The 22598-nt window shown below is 45.1% G+C and overlaps 1 protein-coding gene across 1 annotated transcript; it reads right to left on the minus strand.

The window, feature by feature from the left end:
* Positions 1-277: 277 nt before the first annotated feature.
* On the minus strand, positions 278-22598 carry HDC (histidine decarboxylase). The gene is made up of 12 exons (XM_072808466.1): positions 22291-22598; positions 19067-19239; positions 15382-15495; positions 14281-14403; positions 11693-11827; positions 11296-11439; positions 10779-10845; positions 9782-9944; positions 9600-9690; positions 5619-5717; positions 1605-1706; positions 278-1469 (listed from the first exon to the last, which is right to left on the minus strand). Exons 1-12 carry the CDS (start codon positions 22319-22321, stop codon positions 720-722), a joined length of 1992 nt encoding a protein of 663 aa, XP_072664567.1. The 5' UTR covers positions 22322-22598; the 3' UTR covers positions 278-719.

The raw sequence follows: 22598 nt of genomic DNA on the forward strand, positions 1-22598 counted from the left end.
AGCACAGCTTTTATTTAACTACAGGGTCCAGAAAGAAAGAAAATGTACAAGTTCCAAAGCTAGAGAGGAGATATGTAATGTACTGAAGGAGCAGGGGGGCCAGCTGGACTGTGAGAATCTGATCAAGTACGGTATGGTGGAAATAGCACAGGCTTCACTGAAGACAAGCAGACCTGGCTCTGCCCACTTCCAAGCTTTTGTGACCTGGCCCTCAGTCTCCTCATTTATAAACTATAGTCACAGTGCCTGACTCAAACTGCCTGCTTTTCTCATACCAAGGGCTCCTCCAAAGTCATTTTTTTACAGTGAAATCCACATCTTCAATATCCTGAAAAGTAGAATTCATAAGTACATACATTTGGGCTCTAGGATATGTTCTGACAGGTTAATCAATGTTTCAGTGGTCAATTAAGACACACAGGATATTTTTTCAGGGACAAGTACAATTTATTTCTACATTATATTTCACATCACAAGCTGAACCACAGAAGCTGCCTGTAGGTATGTCACCTTGGGTCCTTTCTTTCTGACCAGATTGCTGGGACCTTCTGTACCATGCTGGCTTAAACTCCCCTCTGTATCTATCATGAGAATCTGATAAAATGATGGGCTCTCTCTTAAGAAAACATGCACGTACACGTAAGCACACACAAATTCAACATACAATTTTGAGGGGTTCAGCAACTCCCTGAATCATATTCTTGTGTGAAAACCCTGGTCTAAACCATGGCCTGCAGAGGGCAACAGGGCAGCTGGAGCCCACACTGAGAGCTACATTCAGGAAAGCTTGGGACGCTGTAAAACTTGATTAGTTTTTTGAAGGCACTTTTCTTTAGCATCATCATCTCTTCTGGAAACCTAGAGAAGAATCTGGCCCTGGAGGAGCCACCATTCTTCACAGAGCCATCTGTGGGCAGTGGCTTCTGAGCACTCACAGGCATGCTGTTGCAACTGAAGGAACGCACTGCCTTCTTCTTATTTTGCACGGACAAATAATTGAACAGGAAGGAAGACAGCTTGTGCTTGGTGACATCTGGGGTCTCTTCTGAAAAGCAGTCATCATCAAGTGGGTCCAGCAGGGTTTCAAGATGGCAGCTGTCTTCCCTTCTCATAGGGCTGGCTCCCATACGTTGAGGTTGCTTGATGATCTTCCTGGCCTGGGCTGGGTCATATCCTGCCCCATTGACAGACTGAAGGGACGTTCCATTGGCCAAGGCTCTGGGGCTGGTGGTTTGGGGGATGAGGTTCCCAACCTGAGGGCTGGGTTGGGAAGTACAGTGCTGACTCAGGATGAGAGTAGCAGCATCTCGAATGAGATTCCAGTCTCTCAGGATGTCATCTCTGGTGGTGAACTGGGATGTCACAGTGAAACGGATGATCAGTTTGTCCTGGATAGTGGCCGGGATGAGGAAGAGACGGCCAGCTTTAGCTAATTCCTTTAATACACTTTCTGTGAGACAATTAGGACCCTGTTTGAAGAATAAAGAGAAGTGATGTCTGTGTAGCATCCCCTCTAAATATCCCCAGAAGCCTAGTATTTCTATATCCAAAAGGCTGAACAACAACCAAATAATGTAATCATAAGCCATGGAAGATGGCGTTACCTTTAGACGAAAAACCACAAGGCCTAGGTGCCTCTTGGCAGGAATTTCAAAGAAAGGGTCATTTCTGACCAGAGACTCAAAGTATTTTGCCATTTCAGTGCCCTAAAATTGTAAATATAGAGAAAACAGATTAATAATCAGGCAATGGACAATTCTGAATAAAGTTTCATACCACTAAATGGATTTGAACCAATGGCACCTTTGAACCACAGAGTTCTGAATGGCTCCTGCCTGATTTTCTTCTCCATTTGATTTAGCTCATATTCCAAGCTGTGAAACCTCCAATGAGCAATGTCCTATTGCTTGTTACATCAGATCCACCTCAAGAATGCATTTCTGAGGGCCCTTTTTCTGGGCCTTCAGCCCAGAGCCGGAAGGCATGTGCTTTGTAATCAATGCAATCTGGCCTCATATCCTGGCTTCACAGCTTTTCAACTGGTTGAGGTGGCAAGCAAGGGCCAAGCCCATTCTCTGCATTCCTAGCCAGGTACTGGGTACAGGCTGGATCTGCCCAGAGGAAGAGATCCGTCCTTTTACTGTATGTAGAGGCCCCATGTGGGCTGTCAACAGCACTGTCTTTATCCTAAGCCTACATCTTTCCCTTGCTTCTCAAACCCTTTCACATCTTATCCCTCAAATGCTGTTTCATTACCTCCTCTCTTTCTTTACATTCAACAGAGAATATATTTTTTACATATCCTCCCCACAAACATCATAGAAAACTCTTTGCATCAGTTTAACAAGTACAGAATTTCTGTTTGGGATGACGAGAAAAGTTCTGGAAATAATAATCATGGTTGCACATATTGGGAGCACACTTAAATGTACACTTAAAAATGGTAAAGTGGTAAATTTTGTGTTATGGATATTTTACCACAATAAAAAAATTTAAAGCTTTGTACCATATTAATCTTTCACTGAAGTTTATGTCACTTTTTAAATTTTCTTTTTCTAAAAACCTAAGATTATTAACTAAACAAAGACAGGACTTAACTTTTCTTTCATTTCTAAAAAGTTTCTTCAAGCACCCACCCAGAGGGATCTCAATAAAGTATCTGCTAAGTAATTGCTATTACCCAGTTCTCTTTGAATCTCAGACTTGATACTCAATTTCAAGAGAACTCAAAGGATTTAGTTAATCACATCAGTTTTGCCCCAGTTTCTCCATTTCAGCCATTACACAGTCAGTTATATAAAGGCCATACAGACAGGTCAGGTCATCACTGACTATACTAAGTCAAGTTTGGTTTTAATGGAAAAGTTGATAAATTTGGTATCAACCAGGATGTGGAAAGGTGGAGCCAGCTGTGTGTTAGACCAGGAGAATAAGCAGGAAGGATGTTGGGGAACTTCTCTTTCTTTGAGTGCCCTGGGATCTTCCTTTTCTTTCTTTTCAGGTTTTAATCCAATCCTTCTCTTTAAGCCTCTGATCTCAGAGACAGCATTCCCTTCATGGTCACATACTCTCTTGCTTTCTTTTGCTTCCCCAGGTTCATGCCACACTCTTATTTCTTCCCTCTTACTTAAACTCCTCATTTTCTAAGAGGGGCTAAAGGAAAGTGGCTTCCTCAAGGTACCAATGGCAGAATGCAGGTCTCCCGGTCACCAAGTGCATGCTCCTCCCACCATGCTCTTCTCCTTCCTACAATGGAAGCTGATTGTGACAAGGTAGAAGCATGGGGTCAGGGGAAAGGGGAAATGGCTCAGCATCCCTGCCACCAGAAGCCACCTCTATGGGTGATGAAAGCATTGCTGCTACCAGTGCCCTGAACCAATCTAAGTGGAGGGTAGGCAAAGAATTAAGGCCAAATATAGCACTTTCCTGGACCATAGCCATGCTCATTTGTTTATATACTGTTTATGGTGGCTTTTATGCTCCAATGTCAGAGTTGAATAGTTGCAACAGAAATAGTATGGCTCACAAAGCCAAAAACAGTTGTCTTTTACAGAAAGGTGATTGTAGGTGATAGGAAATGATTTATGATGATATGTTGATGATTACAGTGATCTGTTATCATTAAAAGTAGGGAAAAATGGAGGAGTGGAATGGGGGAGGAAGAGGAAAAAGAAGAAGAAGGAGGAGGAAATGAAAGAAAAATATTCATTAAATATTTAGATGAGTATTAAGCCCTGTACTAAGGCTTTATATGTATTATCTCATGGAATTACCATGATTAACCTGTGAGAGGTATTATCATTCTCCCATCTTATAAATTAGGAAGCTAAACACAGAAATTTTAAGTAATTTGTCCAAAGTCACCAAATAGTAAAGGGTAGAACAGAAAAATCAAACCCAGATTCCATTTTCTAAAGCATTACTATATTACAGAGAGATACAAATCTTGGTTTTATATAACCTTCAAGAGCTCACATAGTAGAAGATAGCATAAAATTGTGAAGAGACAAGGCCCTCCACTCTTTAGCAGTGCAATTACCATCTCTGAGCCTTGCTTATAGTATGGGGCCATCAGGGTGGCCACCCCAAGCATGGTTGTAAGACTCTAATGAAACACTATAAGGTATTTTTAAAATTTAAGACACTATGCAAGTAATAATTATGATCTCACTCAAGTTGAAGAAATAACATTAACTTACAACAACTCTGTTTTGGTTCTACTCCTTACTGTTGTGAGACATTGGTAACCTGTGAGCTCATTGTTGTATGTGTGCTTGAGCAGGTGATCTTAGGAATGCCAAGTTAGCAGTGATGAGGGCAGATAGAATAGTCAGAGAATCTCCTGGGAGGAACAAAACATAATTCTTTAACAACATTTGGAAAAGAGAAAGCAATCCAGAAGGGCAAAGCACAGGTGAGGGTGCAGAGACAGACTAGGGATACAGCTATAATGAATCAGTAAGAAGCCTGAGCTGAAATAAAGGCTGATGGCCAGGTAGTTGAAAGCCAGGCCCAGAAGTATAGGCCCAGTGTAGGTAGTGGGGGGACTGATGGGAATTCAGAGCTTTGAATTCCAAGAGGAGCATTAGGGGAGTTAGCCAGAACCTACACACAGAATATCCAGTCCTAAATTGTAAGCAAAAGAGCTTTCCTGGTGACTTGTAACTTCCACTGTCTTATTCCCCAGCCACGACCTCCAATCTTGAGTCTAAGGATCTAGAGAGAGCACAAAGTCCCTAATGTCTCCCCCTACATGCTAGGTGACAGCCACTCATTAATAAACATGGGGTTGACAAATACTTTGATGTTTATTACAAATGTAAAATTACTAACAGTAAGCAAGTCATAGGCTGGCTCAACAATTTCACTTGGTTTTGTGTTTATTTAATGAAGAAGAAATTCCCTAAAGGGAAGGTGAAAGGGGAAAGACACACAGGACAATGTCTTTGGATTTATCCACGATTTTTATCAATGGCTTTGTCTTACTCATAAGCACTTGGAGAAATGAGAGCAAAATTCTGAGTGAAGAAGTCCCACCCCTTTCATGAAGAATATGACTGAGAGACAATGCCTGTCTCACTTATTTCTGGGTCTTATTTCTAGCACAATGATTTTGTTGTTGTTGAATTAAGTTAAAATAAATTGTACCGAATAGACCTTCGATAATACCTATTGACACAATGCAGAGATGTTTGTTCCAGACTTGGTAGGTCTACATATCCAAGCCAGACGAGCCATGTCTCAGACATAACCATAAGTGACTCAAATTTTCAGGCAGCTATGATAACCAGAATAACTCCTGAAATACATGTTCCTACCCTGGACACACAGGCTGCCCTTTGATTTATTTCCTTTCTTTCTCTGCAAAACAGGTTCTCAGGCCATCACTCCCCAGTGTTTGATGATTAACAGAAGGAATAATTAGACACTTATGCAAGGGAACAGGCAGGTAGCCCTCAGTGTTCTGCTCAGTGTCCCTCTAGCTAACAAATGACTGCCCTGAATAATCAAGTCCCGGGAGCCCAGAAACAGGCCCAAACACCTGAGCCATACACCACAGGTCCCCTGGGCAGAAACCAGCCTTTCTCCCCACAAGGACACATAGCAAGACTACATACATGTCTGACATGTGCTTGAAGATTCTTCACCCCAAAGGACCGAATCACAAACCAGAGTTTGATAGAGCGAAACCGCCGGCTCAGAGGGATCTGCCAGTGCTAGAACAAAGGAACATAGTGCTTATGATTAGAGGCAAGGGCACTGCTCCCTCACACATTCCTTGGCTTTAAAATGCTCTGCCTGCCCTGCCCCCCGGGGATACACGTTGTCATCATGACTCCCAAAGCTGTTGCTAAGGAGAAGCCAAGTCAAGTTACCCAAAGGTTGCCCTGTCACATAACCAAATCATGATGAAGGTGGCCAACAGGTATCCTTGTCCAAGAACAGGACAAGTGAAAACCAAGTCTGTGACCCTGAACCAAGAAGACATGTTGCTTCAAATGCTGCTTTAAGGGACGCCTGGGTGGCTCAGTGGTTGAGCGTCTGCCTTCAGCTCAGGTCATGATCCTGGAGTCCTGGGATCGAGTTCCGCATCAGGCTCCCTACGAGGAGCCTGCTCCTCTCTCTACCTGTGTCTCTGCCTGTGTCTCTGCCTCTCTCTCTTTCTCTCTCTCTCTCTGTCTCTATGAATAAATAAATAAAATCTTTTTTTTTAAAGTAAATACATACATAAATAAAAGAACCTAAGTCCCTCAAATTGCAGAGAATAAAGTTTTATTTCTATTGCCCCCAAAATGTAAAGTATAGTAGTCAAGATGCTACAGCCCCCCAGACCTGGGTTTCTCCTCCAGCTCAGCCACTTACTGTACAACGCCACCCACTGGCTCTTCATGAGACTGAGAAGGAACAGCACCTCCCAGGGAGGTGGCATGAAGAAAACCAATGCAAAGAGCCTCACAGGAAGTTATCAGCAAGCACTGGCTATTTAGATGATAAAAATGTAAGCTACAAATCACAGCAGTATTTCTGCCTAGAACCAAGACAATCATTATTTAATCTCATTGTCTTGTCCTGACTTCTTCCTGTGACATTCCCATGACATTCTTGTGCCCATAGGAGCCATGACTCCAGCTTTCAGATTTTAAGAACATTCACATCTGGGCCTCTGGTACACAGAAATTGACTGTTCCAGGTGACCAGATCAACGGGGCCTAAAGTTCAAGGTTGTGGGCACCATACATCTAAATATTTTCAAACCAATTTCAAACCAGTTTTGCACATCTGAAAACAGACCAAAAAGTTTGGAACACACTGGCAGTTACCAGTGATGAGCGATGTGGTTTCTAATGACCTCTTGATCCTCCAATGTCAGGAAGCTTTGCCAATTCCTGTTGACTAAAATTAAATATTTATCTCACTGATATTTATCTACTCACCTACAGGATTGCCAAATCCTCACAAATGTGCTTACCTTCACCCTCATTCCCTGACCCAGGCACTCTCCCTTTGGGGACACTCTCCCTTTGGGAATGGACAAAGTTTCTCCTTTGTCAAGTACTAAGCCTTTGTTTTCCAGCTTGGGGACTTACTTTACCAGCAGAGGGCATCAAAACCTGGACACAGGATAAAATCCCTGTGACAGGGAAAGCTGTCAACTCCATCCCTTATTATTACATAGACACTCTGGGAGAATAATGAATGGATAATAGGGGGCCTTCTCTAGAAACACTGCTTCCCAAATGGTTATGGTTAATTGGCTACTTTATCTCACCAGCAAATAAAAATAAGAAGCAGAGATTATTTTTTATTTCTTTACATTCTGTTTGTACCCTCAGTTGTTTCTCTTGTCATCTCAAAACCAATCCATGCTGACCCAGCTAGCCTATATTCTCTGCTTAGAGCAGAAAATTTGGACTTATAAAGGGTGACATGGTCTTCTTTGACTAAAGACATCCCCCAAGTCTCCTCTGTACTTCCACGATTTTGTAGGTCTACCCTGCCAAAAGCAAAACAATACCCCATCCACTAGTAGGAGCCTGATGTCAGGAAATCTAGCCCTGATTTTAGGTCCCACCCAGGGCTCAGGGGTGAAGTTCCTAAGTCTTCTTTCCCAGGATGCTGCTTATTTCTGGCTCATCTCAAATAAGGCTGGGCTTCTATTTAAAGTTACAGGCACCTGGGTGAAAAGGAGCTTGGGTCAGAGCAGAAGTGAAGACTCTCAGGATCACAACAGATAGAAGCTTCCATTTTCTAGGAGTTTCTTTGAGACTTGAAAATTGAATCCATAGAATTAGATGTAGAGGAAGGAAAAGCATAAAGCATCACCTTCTGGATGTGGAAATATAAATAATAAGGTTCCCCTAGATCAGTGCTAAGAAAAAGTGTAATTCAGTATTTTCTGTAAAAAGTTATCTAGAAGAGAGAGAGCACCATAAAAATCTCCAGACTAATGGGAATGAACCACAGGAAGATCTTGAGATACTGGTGTGAACAAACAAACAAAAAGTTAACACGAGATCCAAAATGGGTGAAGGTTAAGATAATGCTCTTAAGTTATGATGATCCAAATGCACTTATAGGAGAATGGGTACCGTTTCCCATTTCACACTCAAACAAGAAACTTTGAATTATCCCTGAAGAGATCTGCCCCTTGGGATGATGCTATGGAAATTTTTTTAATTAAAAAAATTGCTTAAAACCTACCAGACAGGGCAGAGAAGATGAAAGAACCGTTATTCATTCTATTTTTCAACTTCTTGAGGATCTGTGAGCATACTACCTGCAATTCTAATCAAAAACCTCAAAAGTCTAAAGGAAGTGTGAGCCAGTCTGAGGGAGAATAATCACAATACAATCAAGAGATAACAGAGCCGTTATTTTAGGACTAAAAGGCCAAGACGTTTCAATTGCCCAAGGAAACAAGATAGAAGCATCTCTTTACAAACTGAATCTCATAGACATCAAGCATTGCTCTCTCTGCCTCACTGCATTAATTCATTTAATTTCATGGCAAGCCTCAGAAGCCAATATTATTATCATCATCCTCATTTTACAGATGAGGAAACCAAGATACAGAGGTTAAGTCATTTGACCAGGGCCACACAAGTTAATAAACAGAGGAACAAGGATTTAAACATAGGCCATCTGGCTTTAGAACCTCAATGCTTAACCACTTTGCTATAGTGAACCTCCGCAGCTTAAAAGAAGAAATTTTTAGCAATATCCTCCCTACCATTTATTGAGCATTTGCCACATTCCCGATACTGCTTTAAGTGATCTATGCATATGGTCCCATTTCAGCCTCACAATACCCTATGAAATTAGGGCCACTGTGCTCATTTTACAGATGAGGAAGCCATAGCTCAGAGAGGGCCACGAAGTTTCCTAAAGGCCCACTGCTGGGGTAGCATTTCAAACCAAGCTAGGCTACTCTGCTCTGCTGTCTCCCATTGGCCGCAGATATAACTGTTTTACATCTCTGTCTCCCCTACAATTAAAGGAAAAATTCCTCTTCAAACTGAGGGGTGAATCTGTAGAATTTGTTTTCCCAGGAGATTGTACAGGCTGAGAATGTGGGCAGGTTCAAGAGTCTTAGGTGCAATTAGCTGAGAAGGCCAGAACTACCTGGCAGCGTCCAGAAGCTCAGGAAGGGTACCTATGCCCCACCCCCTCCTGTGGAGCCTCCTACCTTGCCTCCATAGTCCTGGAGACAGAAGATGAAAGCCATTCAAGAAAGAAGCCTCTTTCCCTACCCAAGGAAATTCTCCACCCTTCCCTGCTGCTGGCACTAAGCAGAAAAGATGATCCAGGATGGAGACAGAAGGGAATGAATCCCCTCACAGTAGAAAAGGCATCTCTGGGAATTAAGCAATGCTATACCTATTCAGGAAATGAGTATACTGCCTCAGAGGTTGGTCTCATTTTCTAGGCTTTTTTAACAATTTTCTGGATTTCAGTCTATATACTTAGAAACCAAAGGCATAGAGCACCATATTTTGGGATGGGCTCACAGTGTGCCAATTTTGGATGGGAGCCAACATAAAGGAGACCTTCTGGGGTGCAGCAAGTTCCCATCCCAGAAGCCGTTTCTGGCCACTCACCATGAAGTCAGTGGCCACGCCAGAGTTGGCATGCCTGAGGTAGACAGGGTTCACACTGAAGGTCTGCTGCAGCTTGTATTTGTCCTTGACCCTGTGGGTTTCCAAACACACATTAGTGGCTGAGCCCTCTCCAAAGGAAGCAAGGCTTTGCCAGGTGCCGGAAGCTTGGCTGCCACACTCACCAGAACCCAGTACAGTCAAAGTGCACCATCATCCACTTGGAAGGATTAAAGGTGAAAGAATCGGCGTACTCGATGCCCTTCAGAAAGCCCCGGAACTCCGGGCACAAGAAGGCAGTGCCTGCATAGGCAGCATCGATGTGGAGCCATAGCCCCTCACTGGCACCTGAGGAGGCAAATGTCACTTGACTGGGAGGCCGGACAGAGGGGGGATGAGGAGAGGGGGGATTGTCACCAGCTGGCTCAAAGGCATCGCTTGCCTGGTGCAGTGGCTGGTGGGCTTCAAGAGAAGAGAAGAAAGAATGGCCTGCTCTGCCTGGAGGGGTTGGTAAGGCACATGAAGATGGGAGTGGGGGAGGGGCGGCCCATGGATGGGAAGGGGAGCCTCCTGAAGGGAAACTCCACAGTCACAAACGGCCTTTTTCTCTCACTGGCCAGAGGGTCAACACCCTCTGGGCATTAACCCACAGTTTCTGGCACATAAGCAACTGCCCACTAGGCCGGAGAGCAATGTTAATGGCATCCAACACAAATGGTAGACAGGGGATGTCTCTCTTCCCTAGTGGGTTTCTTGCTTGGGGATTTTAAACAATCCCATTTGGGTTTCTTCTCTGCCTATATCTTCTCCCCTGGTTTCCCAGACCCTACTATTTTCCTTTCCTTAGCCTAGAATAGAAAATATTTCATGATGCCTCCTTTATTCTGTGTTTCACATATGGCCCATTTTAAGTAGATTTTGACATACAAGTGAGAAGGCAAGAAAATCTGAGACTCTCCCACTGTTGCCTCCTAGAGAGGATGCAAGATAAGCGTTGGTCCACTACTGGGAAAATCAGTGCCCTGGCTTCCTTGTGACCTTCTGTGGCTCTTCTTAAGCTCCCTGAACTGACCAAGGAGAGGTAAGGGAATGAATGCCAGAGAGCTAGTTTCAGGTTCTCACTCTAGGGAACATTCTAAATTTCATTACTTGTCTTCCCAGCCAGACAGGGTGGACACTTACAGATGGGGCCCAGCTCTGACAGGCAGTCGAATGCACAGACCCCAGTGGTCCCCAGTGTTGCACACACCTGAGGGAAAATAAAGGAAGTTAATAGGGGAAGGTGGGCTCATATGACACAGTCAGCCTAAAAGAAAGATTTGACCACAGGTATTATCTATCTCACCCACCCCACTAGAATAGCATGTATTTCCCATTACACTTTACCATGACCCACAGTAAAAAATACATTTTATATAGCAATCTAGTACATGTGTGCATTTGAAATAAAAGCTTCACCAAGGGGTACTACTCTGGCTACAGGAATGCACTCTGCTATTTTCCATTCTTGTTTTTTTCTTATGCAGGTTATGACCCACAAAATTTATTTCCTAACATATCAAGCATAATTTATAAAACATTGTATTTGACAACCATTCTTTTTTTTTCTCCCCTGCATGTTACTTGTGTAAATTCTGCCCAAATTCTTTCCTCACTTCCAGGTCCTATCATTCTAAGCTGAGAACACATTCTGACTTACAAAGACAGGCACCAAGCCCTGCTCCTTGTCCTCCTTGATGGCTTTCTGAAGAGCTTCTCCTCGGAGTGAGAAGTTGTCATCCACAGGCAGAAACTTCATCTTAACAAGGGAAATCAAGCCAGCTTTTTCCACTGAGGAGTGAGCCTAGAAGAACAATGGAAACCTGTTAGCAGAGTCCACATGGATGAGCACCCCCCCCAAGAAACTGCAGAAGCTGGCTTTAGTAATCAAAAATAACATTTGATGTGTCTTCCCCCAAGGTTCCTGGAGAGGACCTCTGAGACTTGCGCTTCCCTGAGCTCCAGCATACTCATGTCTAGAAAAAAAATTATTCAAGAACTAAGAATCCAGAAGCCAAGCACTGATGCCAAGGTTTGGCCTGTATCAGGCAACTCACCTGGTCAGAGGCATAGGCAATGAGCCGGGCGTTCAGGGAGGACTCGTCTGCTCCGGGTTCAGATGCTTTCAACTCCAGGATTTTGTCCTTCCTTGCTGCCAGCAAGGCGATCAAGGTGGACTCACTGACTGTGCTCTGTAGTGGAAGAAAGATTACCAGTGGCGGCCTCTCCCTGTGTTCCTGGGGCATGTTACCCTGGCTCCTGCCTAAAGGGTTGTCCTTCCTCTAGACTCACAGACCTATGCCGCATTCTCCATTCACAATATGCATTCCTGGGACACCAGCCTCTCCTCCAGTTGTCCAGGGAAGTAATGAAAGCAAATTTGCACCTAATACCAACATTTTTATTAGAGAGGCCACAGAGACCAGAAAGCGAATGTTCAGCCTCTGCTAGATACAAATTTGCCTATAGATATGTTTGCTCCCCATGTAAAACTTGTTAAAAATAAAGAACTTTTCATTTCTTCACTTTAGGTATGGACATAGAATTTGCTTCTAAAGGAATATTCCCGAGAGTAGGTCCTGGCCTATAGGAGAGACTGGTCACTTTAGCCTTGGTTCTGTTGCCAAGTGCACTCATGACCTTGAGCTAACATTGCCCCTCCAGGAACTCTTCCATTTATAAAATGAAAAGTATCCCCTCAGCTGCCTCCCAGAGTGGGAATATTGATATCCAGATGAAGGCTGGATAGGATTTTGTTCTGGCTATGACTATAGGAATCCTGTGGGCCCCTCAGCAACCCCACAGAATTCTTAAAAGTCTTTGGTGTCCTTGCTTTTCAACCCTTGAGGTGACCCACAGCTGATAGCTCCCTGCTACAAAGCCTGGCAGACAGTATAATGGGGAGTGGTATGGATCAGACCCCACTAGATATTCAGCAGCTGGAAATCACTCTGCAACAAGGAAGCCAGCGGAATAGTAATAATAGTGCCACCTTCCATCTACATGGCTCTTTGTGGTTTACAAAACATTCTGTCAACCTCTTGGCTCCTCATAAAACCTCTCTGAGGTACTTGTGATTCCTCCCTACAGTTGAGGATAGCAATGCTCAGAGATGTTACAGGACTGAACCAAGTTTACACGGCCGATGAATTATAGGAGAAAGCACCATTTGGATATAGACAAGCAAGTGTTTGAATCTTCATTCTTCCACTTACCAGCCGTGCAACTGGGGCAAGTTTTTAACCTCTCTGAGCTCCAGTGCTCTGATCTCAAAAATTGGCAATCGTCCTATTTACGTACAGAGTCCTTGAGATAATTAAATGAAAAGCAAGATCATGTATGACAGACATGTCTCCCAGATATGATATCTGAGGTTGTAACGATCTGCAAACAACCCATAAGGTTCACAGCATGCAGTAATCTGCCTTCCTTCTGTTGATTTTCAGACTGGAGTGGGAGAGGGAGTCACTCAGATAGCAAATGAGCCCAGCAAACTTTCCAGGTCTCATCTCAGGACAGTGTGGCTATTTTTATTTTAAAGAAGGGCCTATTTGAATAAAGGGGAAAGGAGAAAAAATGAGTGGGAAATATCAGAAAGGGAGACAGAACATGAGAGACTCCTAAATCTGGGAAACGAACAAGGGGTGGTAGAAAGGGAGATGGGCAGGGGGTGGGGGTGACTGGGTGACAGGCACTGAGGGGGGCACCTGATGGGATGAGCACTGGGTGTTATTCTATATGTTGGCAAATTGAACACCAATCAAAAATAAATTAATTAATTAATTAACTAAAAAATAAAAGAATGAAGCTAGTTGAAAACAGACTTAAAAAAAAAAAGAAGGGCCCATTTATTGTTCATATCCACTCTTTGAGGAAGACATTGTTGTCATATTGTTAGTTAATATTACCTCTATCTTATAGACCATAAAACCAGGAAAGTTACATATTAGAATAGAATTCAAGAATTAGGGGGGTTCTCAAAGGTCTCAGAACCAAGCCCTCATGAATGTCAAGGGTTTATAGATGTGAAAGTACCTAGCAATGTGCATGGTCTATGGGAGGCACCCAGCAAGCTCCACTGTGCTGACAACTCTTAACAAAAAAAGAAATCTTTTGAGGAACTACTATTTGACAGATATCCAAATGATAGCGCTACAGGATAAGATAAATCAATTTATGTTGCTCATTTTTCTCACTGCCAAGGGTCTTCTGGACCCAGGAGGGAGGGAGAGAAGGCTCCACTTGCCTTCTCTTTTCCTTCTATCATAAGGTGTTAAGTAAGACAAGAAAGGGGAGTGGTTGAGTTATAAACTAAGAAACCTCAATCGAGCAATACTAGAAATGTGATAAAGTGCTGACTTCTTAATCTTTTTCAAAGAAAAAAAAAAAAAGGAAGAGTGGAGGTGGTAGCAGTGATGGGAGCGGTGGGAGTGGTGGAGGCGGTAGCGCTGACGGCGGAATCAGTGATCATGGTGGCAGTCAGGATGATGACGGTTAATGGCAAAAGGATGATGGCAGTGATAGTGGTGGAGGGGGTGACATAGGGGAACCTCCGTGGAAAACAGGAGAATGGCCTGGGCAAGAGTTCAGCTTATCTTTCACTACTTCACCCCCAAGCTGGAAGGAGCTTTGCCAAGGTAGGCACCTGCAGGACACCTCCTCCCTGGCTGCCAGGGTGGTGATGCAAGAAGTGCTCTGGGAGTCCCAGCATTTTTGCCAGCCAGTCCATGACGTTCATCTCCAGCTCCGTGCATGCAGGACTGGAAGCCTGAAAGAGGGAAAGCAACTTCATCCAGACAGCCCCAGGACACCAAGATGTGCCCCCACACTCGCCAGCCCCCGAAACACATCTGTCTCTGCCCCCAGGCCTCCCCACATCCCTACCCTATCAATGGGAACCTGACCTATCTTCCCCCTGGAGAAGGGGTCTGTGTCAGGCTCTGTGCCCCATTCCCATCCAATCCTCTCCCAGACATAAAGGGAAATGAATGTAGGGCTTTGAATTGATGCCCCACCCTCAGTGAGGTAGAGTCTTTCTTAACTCCAAAATTCTGTGGAGAAACAGCCCTAGGAATTAATGATTGCTTCCATTTGGCTTCGCTAGTCCCTAAAATGCCCAGTTGAGCAGCATTCTGAAAGCCAAAGGCAAGTTTTAGGACTGAGAAAGAAAGCATGCTTTCCTGGAAAAGATAGTAACTCTCTCCCCTTCCCCTTCCCAGCCCTCCCCACCCCACCACCCCCATCCCCAACACAACCTATACCAGTTTGGGCTTAAAATATAAAGCTGTTTTAGGAGGCTTGTGGCACAATTCAAGGTAGGTCGGTTCTTAGGGTGTTATATTAAGTGAAGTCTGAGGATATATCCCTAACCCCTCACAGACAAGAACACAGGGGAAGTTGTACCCATAGGTATGAAAGTGCTTAGTTAGGATCACAAACTGTAGCAATAACCAGATCTCAGTCCAAATGCCATCTGTGTCTCTGTGAGTTGCGTGATCCTAGGGAGACAGATTACCTAAGCCTCAATTTCTTTATCTACTAAATGGGCCAATACTCATGATTCCATAGTGTTAAAGGATAAAATGAGATAATTTCTATAAAGTTCAAGCTCAAAGAATGTAGCCATTGTTAATAGTTAACTTATATCCCATTCAGAGATTAGGACAAAATATGCCTGCCCCAGGATGTCACTTTCTGCTACATCCCCCAGTTGCCACTGGTTACAGTTACAGCCATTGCTACTCACCCAGGTGAATCCCAAGCAGTTGATGGCATCTGCCAGCATGTCTCCCAGCAGTGATGGCCAAGAGGTGAGGGCTGGGTAGTAGGCGTGCATGTGGGGGCTTTGCCAGTGAACCACCTAAAGGCAGAGCATGTCCATGTATGGCACCAGGAAGCATGTCTGGGAGTCTTTCCTCTACCAGAGACTCTTCCTGGCAAGGGGAGGCACCCATTCTAGAGATGGGCTGACGCTTTTAAGAGAGTCAAGTAAATGACACAACTCCATAAAAGTAAAACATATTCATGGCGTTCTTGCCACCTACATTTCTCATATCCTAAGCTGCTTCATCAGTGGAGCATTTCTACATATGCAAAGACCAGAAGGGAATATGCAAAATTAAAATTGGTATAGTAATTAGGGTTGTAAATTCTGGATAGTGTTCACATTAGTCTCCAATGCTCATCCCCTAATTCCACCCCGCCCAGAAATAAAAGGAAGAGGAGCCTATGAGCTCCAGAAGAAGAGGCTGCTTGTCCCATCCAGTTTCTTGCAAAAAGCATCCTTTGTTTTATGGGTTGCTGAGCTCTCTGGGCACACAGCTCCTGCAAAGGGTGAGTGAGAATGGATTCAAAGCTGTCCTTCGTTTCCCAGAGAACATGAAGAAAGGAGAGAAAAGGACAGGAGGAGTGCCAGTCCAAGGGCGGGACCCTTACCTCCAAGTTAACCCCTGAGCCCACACTCAGACTGAAGAACGGGACGTAGGCAGGAGCAAGGGGAATGGACAGGGCCCCACTCTAACAGGCTCATTGGCCTAATTATCTAATCTGGTTTCATTTCTCTGTTGATGAAGATGCCCTGTCCATTTCTGCATTCATGTTTTTGAGCAACGCTGTGTCTCCTGACAGGACCTTCCAAAACCTGCTAATTCCTAGAAAGCTACTAAATACTCATTTCTTCCACAAACATGTTCCCAGCTCCCCAGCCCCCTTTGGTCCTTTCCCTGAATCCAGGGAACACTCTCATTCTAGATGTCCCACCCTACTGAAAACTCATTAGTCAATACCCTAGTGTACCAATATTTAGGGTGCAGAAATTCTTTTATTCCCTCACCGGCAAGAACAGTGTCCTAGACAGTGTATATGATAGAAGGAGCATATAATTCAATTGCAAAGACAGGTTCCAGTCCTACCTCTGTCCCTAACCAGCTGTGTGACTTTGTAGGTTTATTGCGAAGCCACTGAACTTAAACTCCCCATGTTTGGAGGGGTCTTTTTTGAGAACCATACTTAATTTTATTTTCTTACAGGGGATCTCAAAATGTATATATGATTAGGAACCCATGAAAACAGGATACTCCTCTGCACCTTTCTTAACCTCAGTTTCCCAGCATAAAACAAATCCTGTTTCCTAGGGCTGTCACGTGGGTTGGTCTGGGAGGAAATTTGCAAAATGTAAAGCACTAATGTTAATGGTCAATTAATCACATGGTGGTAGATACATCATATATCCCGACTTGACTCTTAGATAATCAGACCTCTTCTTCTGCTTTTCGCCAGGCAAAATGTGTGGAAGGTAACAACAATATCCCCCATGTTCCCGTGCTTCATCTTACTTAATTCTCACAGCACCCCTGTGAGATAGGTTCTCCCATTACCCCTGTTTTACAGACGAGAATCAGGGCTGGCTAGTGTGAAGCAGCAGCCCCAGGATCATACACACCTCACAGGGACAGATGACAGTGCCAAGACAGAAACCCGGGGCTGTCTGACCCCAGGGCCCAAGCTCCTAAGCAGGACGGGTGCCCTGCCTTCTCTCCTGGTGCTGCTCTCACTCCCCCATGAGGAGCAGAGGAGGTTTTTCTAACCAGAGTTGGAATTAAAGCAGCAGGGCAGTTATTCTTTTTGTGTCTAGGAGAAGGCAGGAAGGGAAAAATCAATCCAGTCTTCAATGAGGTGCTGATCAACATGAGAAAGCTAAGGGCCAAGTGCTTTCAAGCTGTCTCTCAGAGGCTGGGACAGCCTCTAAGATGAGTTAGAAGACTGGGTCCTCATTATCGGTGCCCTTAGTAACAGTATTTTGGAAACCCCAAAAAAGGGCTTCCATCTCCTAACCCTATCAAGAGGCAATTATCTGTTCTTGCAAGATAAATTTGATAAGATAAGCCAGAGGAACCCTTATCAAAAACAGACAGACCTCTCGTTCCAGAAATGAGCCTCTCTCACCACACCCCCAGCAACTGCTGGAATTGCAATCCAGCAAATCAGCTCATTTCCGCCTTCTCTGACCGTTGCTCAGTCTCACTACCAAATTACAGTTGGCCCCTCAGCAGATTATATTTTACAGAATGAAATCCATGAGATAATCTTATCAGGGAGCTAGCCTCCCTGGTAAAGTTTACGATATGGAAATTTTCAAAAGATGCTTATGAAATAGGCTGAGTGGTCAGAGAGAGATGAGCAATTGGCTTTGTACAAACTTGCCAACCAATAAGTTTGTGCCAACTTATTCTGAGTTTGGATAATTTGTCATTTTTGCTTCCAGGCATATTTCTGTCCCATCTAAAGCATTTAGGGGATGATAGAAGCAAATCGCAAGTCAGTCTCAGAAAGTTTCTGGACACACGTGGTTTGGGACACCAATGCCCCTAGCAGAGAGAGTGAAGAGGACAGCCCTGTGTGTTGGGGTCCCGCTGAAGGGTGGTGCCTGGGTGCACAGACTCAGGCTGGAGTCTGCAGTGTGGGAATAAGACTGGCCCAGGCTTAAAATCTTGGATCTGCCAGCCACAAATTCTATAACTTTGAGAAAACAATTAACCTCCCTGAACCTCAGTTTGTAAAACTGGGGATTGTAGGATCACTGTAGGAGAAAACAAGCTAACCTGTAATGTGGCCCAGCTAGTGCCTGGTACATGGCCTGGAGCTTGGTACAAAGTAGCCCTTCTGTGGGAGGAAGACTGCGCACTTTTAGCATGAGCACCCTGGCACAGCTCCTTGCCCCTGGCAGCCAGGGACAGTGTCATAGCCCATGGAGTCGGGCTCCAGCTCAAGCACCAGCCAGCCTCTGTCTGGTTGCCAGCCCTGCCAGTGCAGTCACCAGGCTGTCCTCTCCATCACTGGAAGTACAGATGATTCAGGGAAAGTTCCTTTCTACTCCTGAAAAGCAGCTCAATCATGAGACCTCCGCTGGGTAGCAAAGGACACGATTCCCACCTCATGAAGGGGAAAAGAGGGGTCTGACGGGGCCTCATTCAACTCCCCGGGCCTCTCTACAGTGACAGTCAGGGTACCCTCAGGGAGGGGGTGTGTTCTTAGCCACCTTTTTTCCCTTCAGTGAGTCTCAGCATTCTGCAGGAGAGTCCCTGGCTCTGCCTGGCTGGGGCTTCAGGGACTGTCTCCAGCCTCCTCTCTGTCATGCTCTCCACATTGGCCTTTCCCCTCAGACCCAATTTTCATTCTCATCTCATCCCATTAGATTTCCATACATCTGGCAGACTAGGTCCTGGTGCTGGCTCCCTCCACCCTCCCACCTGGCACTACAGGACAGCCCTGGCATCAGAAACCTAATTTCAAAGTCCTGGCCTTCTACGTGCCCACAAGACAGGCTACATACCCGAGTGGCAGGCTTACCCAAGGCAGGCTTCTCTTCAGGCACTGCCCACCCTCCTATGCTCTGAAATCCAGAATCACCCTTGTGGTGACAAGTATCTCACCCCAGGCATGATGATTCGCTCAATGTCCCCAAAGATGTTGTCCCAGCTGTCGGGTTCCTCAGGAGCACTCTCAGGCAGCTGGGCTCGCAGGTAACCAGGCCGCACATCCGGAGTCACGCGCCGCTCCCGCACGGTGCTCAGGTACTGGCAGATGTAATCCACCATCTCTTTTCCTACAAGGGAGGAGGAGACACCAGCCTCAGGTCCCCCAATTGGGCCAGGCCAATTCATGCCCAACCCCCTCAGGTGAGGGCCAAGATACTTGGTGAAGGACAGGGATTCATGGGCTAATGGGGAGAAGGTCTGATCCCTAGCATCAGCCTTGTCTTCAGCATTTAAAAATAAGTGAGGGTGAGGGTGCCTGGCTGGCTCAGTCAATAGAGTATGTGACTTTTGATCTCAGGGTCATGAGTTTGAGTCCCACAGTGGGTGTGGAGATTACTTAAAATAAAAAAAGAGGGATCCCTGGGTGGCGCAGCAGTTTGGCGCCTGCCTTTGGCCCAGGGCACGATCCTGGAGACCCGGGATGGAATCCCACATCGGGCTCCCGGTGCATGGAGCCTGCTTCTCCCTCTGACTGTGTCTCTGCCTCTCTCTCTCTCTCTCTCTCTGTGACTATCATAAATAAATAAAAATTAAAAAAAAAAAAAAGAAGGGGGGGGTGCCAGTCAGGCCACCAACTCTTGGTTTCAACTCAGGTAGTGATCTCAGGGTCATGGGATCAAGGCCTGAATCAGGCTCCAAACTCAGCACAATCTGCTTGGAACTCTTTCTCCCTCTCTCCATCCCAACCTCCACCCCACCCCACCCCCACCTCCTGGCTCCCTCTCTCTCCCTCAAATGAATAAATAAATATTTTTTAAATGAATGAAAAAATAAGTGAGGGAATGAATGACCACTGGAAGGAGTGTGTGAGTGAACAAATGAACAAGATGGAAACTCATGAAGTATAAAACTCAAGCACCAAAGTGAAATACTAATTGTTCCTCCCCTTTCCCTTACCCATATCAACCTTGATTATCTCTCCTGCCTTTCTTTTCTTCTCAAAAACAGAACATCTAATTAAGTCACTACCTTACAGGTTTACTAGAAACTCTGTGGCACTTTCCAAAAATTGATACACACACACACACACACACACACACACACACACACACACATTGTACTGTTTGTTGACACAGATGGCAAGTGCCTGTGCCAGGTTCTGATACCAGTTGAAAAATCTACTTGTTCACTATTCCCACTGGACCAGTAATTTCTCACTTTTGGACCAATGGATTTCTTTAAGAATCTGATGAAAACTATGAATTTGCACACACACACAGAAAAATGGTGTAGGTGGCACCTGGGTGGCTCAGTGGTTGAGCATCTGCCTTTGGCTCAGGTCATGATCCTGGTGTCCTGGAATCAAGTCCCAAGGGGAGCCTGCTTCTCCCTCTGCCTGTGTCTCTGCCTCTCTCTATGTGTCTCTCATGAATAAATAAATAAAATCTTTTAAAAAATGATGTAAAATTTCTGAGGTTCATGTCATCCCTAAAGCACAACCATAGACTTAGACTACAAGCCCTGCACTAGCCGGAAGTTTTAGGAAAATGCAAGACCACGTATTTTTGTTTGTTTGTGTCCCATTTTTATTTAAGTTCTTGTTAGTTCACATATAGTGTAATATTAGTTTCAGGAATATGCAAAATCAGGTCTTAATTATTCAATCTCTCTCCCTGTTTGCACCAACACCTCAATGCTTAGGATATTTCTTAGATGCTCACCAAAAAGAAGAAGAAGAAGAAGAAGAAGAAGAAGAAGAAGAAGAAGAAGAAGAAGAAGGAGAAGAAGAAGAAGAAAAAGAAGGAGAAGGAGAAGGAGAAGGAGGAGGAGGAGAAGGAGGAGAAGGAGAAGGAAGGAGAAGAAGAAAAAGAAAAACCCAAATGAATGACCAAATAAATAAGGAAGAAAAATAGCCGACTCAAATACTCTGAAGCAACTTTAAGTTATTTATTTTTTTCTCCCCTTTCATGTCTCCAGGACAGGGTCTCAGCCCTCAGTGGCTCTGTCTCTTGCTCCCTCTGACTCTCTCTCTTTGCTTCTCTCCCTCTCTGGGTCTGGGTGTTCATTCTCCCTCTCTGTCTCTCTCAATAACTTATAATCCCTCCTTAGTACCCCTTAGGCTCCTTACCCCTGTAAAAATAAAATAAGATAAAATAAAGAAAAGGAGAAGGAAGCTGATTTCTAGCCTCGGCACCAGCTCATGCAAGATTTTCGTGAGCAGGACCAATCCCAGAAAAAGATTGCAAAAGAGACAAAGAGAGGTTTCCACATCCTTCTCTCTGCTCCAACCCTCCCACAGCTGATGCCTCTCTGGACTGCAGCAGCACCCAGCAGAGCTCGGAGGGCCTGACCCAGCGCCGCACTTGTCCAGGGGCAATACGAAATGTGTTTGTGTTCTACACCCAGGATAAATGTCCACGGGAAGCTGCTCAGGGCTTTTGGGAAGCACTGGGGTTAACCAGTTCACGCTTAGGTGTCAAGGCTGCCAGCTACTTAGTGAGTTATATCCAGGGGGAGGAGAGAGAAAAAGTTGGATTTAACATGGGACAATACCTCACAGCAAAGAAATTTTAGGTAACATACCTTACCAGGGGGGATGGGGATACAAAAAAGTCACAGAGCAAAAAATTAGAAGCAACTACCATCCGCCTCTCTTAAGGAGCCATGCCTGAAAACAGCCTAACCGTTTGGTTTTTCTCATTACACGAGGCTTGAGACATAGTAGCTGCTCACTAAATATTTGTGAAATGAAGGACTAAGTAAAGGACCAGTGCGGGCAGATTCGCACACGGAGAAGTGAATATAAACGACAGGATTTTTGCGGTGACTGCAGAATACTCAGGGAGATTTTGTTTTCCCTGCCTCAGAATATGAAGCAATATTTTGGCATCGCGTGGACCAGGAATCCAAACCCTCTATTCGTGAGAAAAGGGATGGGAAATGGGTGTCCGGGGAGAGTGGGAGGATGAGAGGAGTGGGAGGGAGAGGAGGAGTGAAGGAGGGCTTGAGAAAGTTTTCCATTCTGGTTTGACATGCCTTTCTCAGGAAAAATTCTGTGGAAACCGACTCTCAGGAGGGCGATCCTAACGTGCCAGCTAAATGACCCCCCGCCCCCGCCGAGGGGCAGCCCCCCAGCTCCAGGCCCTGCGGAGCCACCGGGGCGGGAGCCCACGGCTCACCTCTCTCTCTGTACTCCTCGGGCTCCATCATCTCCCCGGGCAGCGGCGGCTCCTTCTCACTGACGCTGGGAGGAGGTGGAGGAGGCACTCCTGGGCGGCCAGTGTGGGCCCTTTATTTAAAGGGTTTTCCCTTCTTCCACCTTAGCTCCACCCTTCAAAGGCCCTTCCTCTAGGCTTAATGAACTCCACCCCTTTTCCCCCCAATTCTGGTCCGGAGATCCAGGATAAAAGGCACTTCTAAATTAAACAGTGCACTTAGCAACCCAAACCTGCAGGCAGCCTTTCCGCCCAGGACTCAGACCATAGAG

This window comes from Canis lupus, chromosome 32, assembly GCF_048164855.1.
Source record: "Canis lupus baileyi chromosome 32, mCanLup2.hap1, whole genome shotgun sequence".
Taxonomy (NCBI): domain Eukaryota; kingdom Metazoa; phylum Chordata; class Mammalia; order Carnivora; family Canidae; genus Canis; species Canis lupus.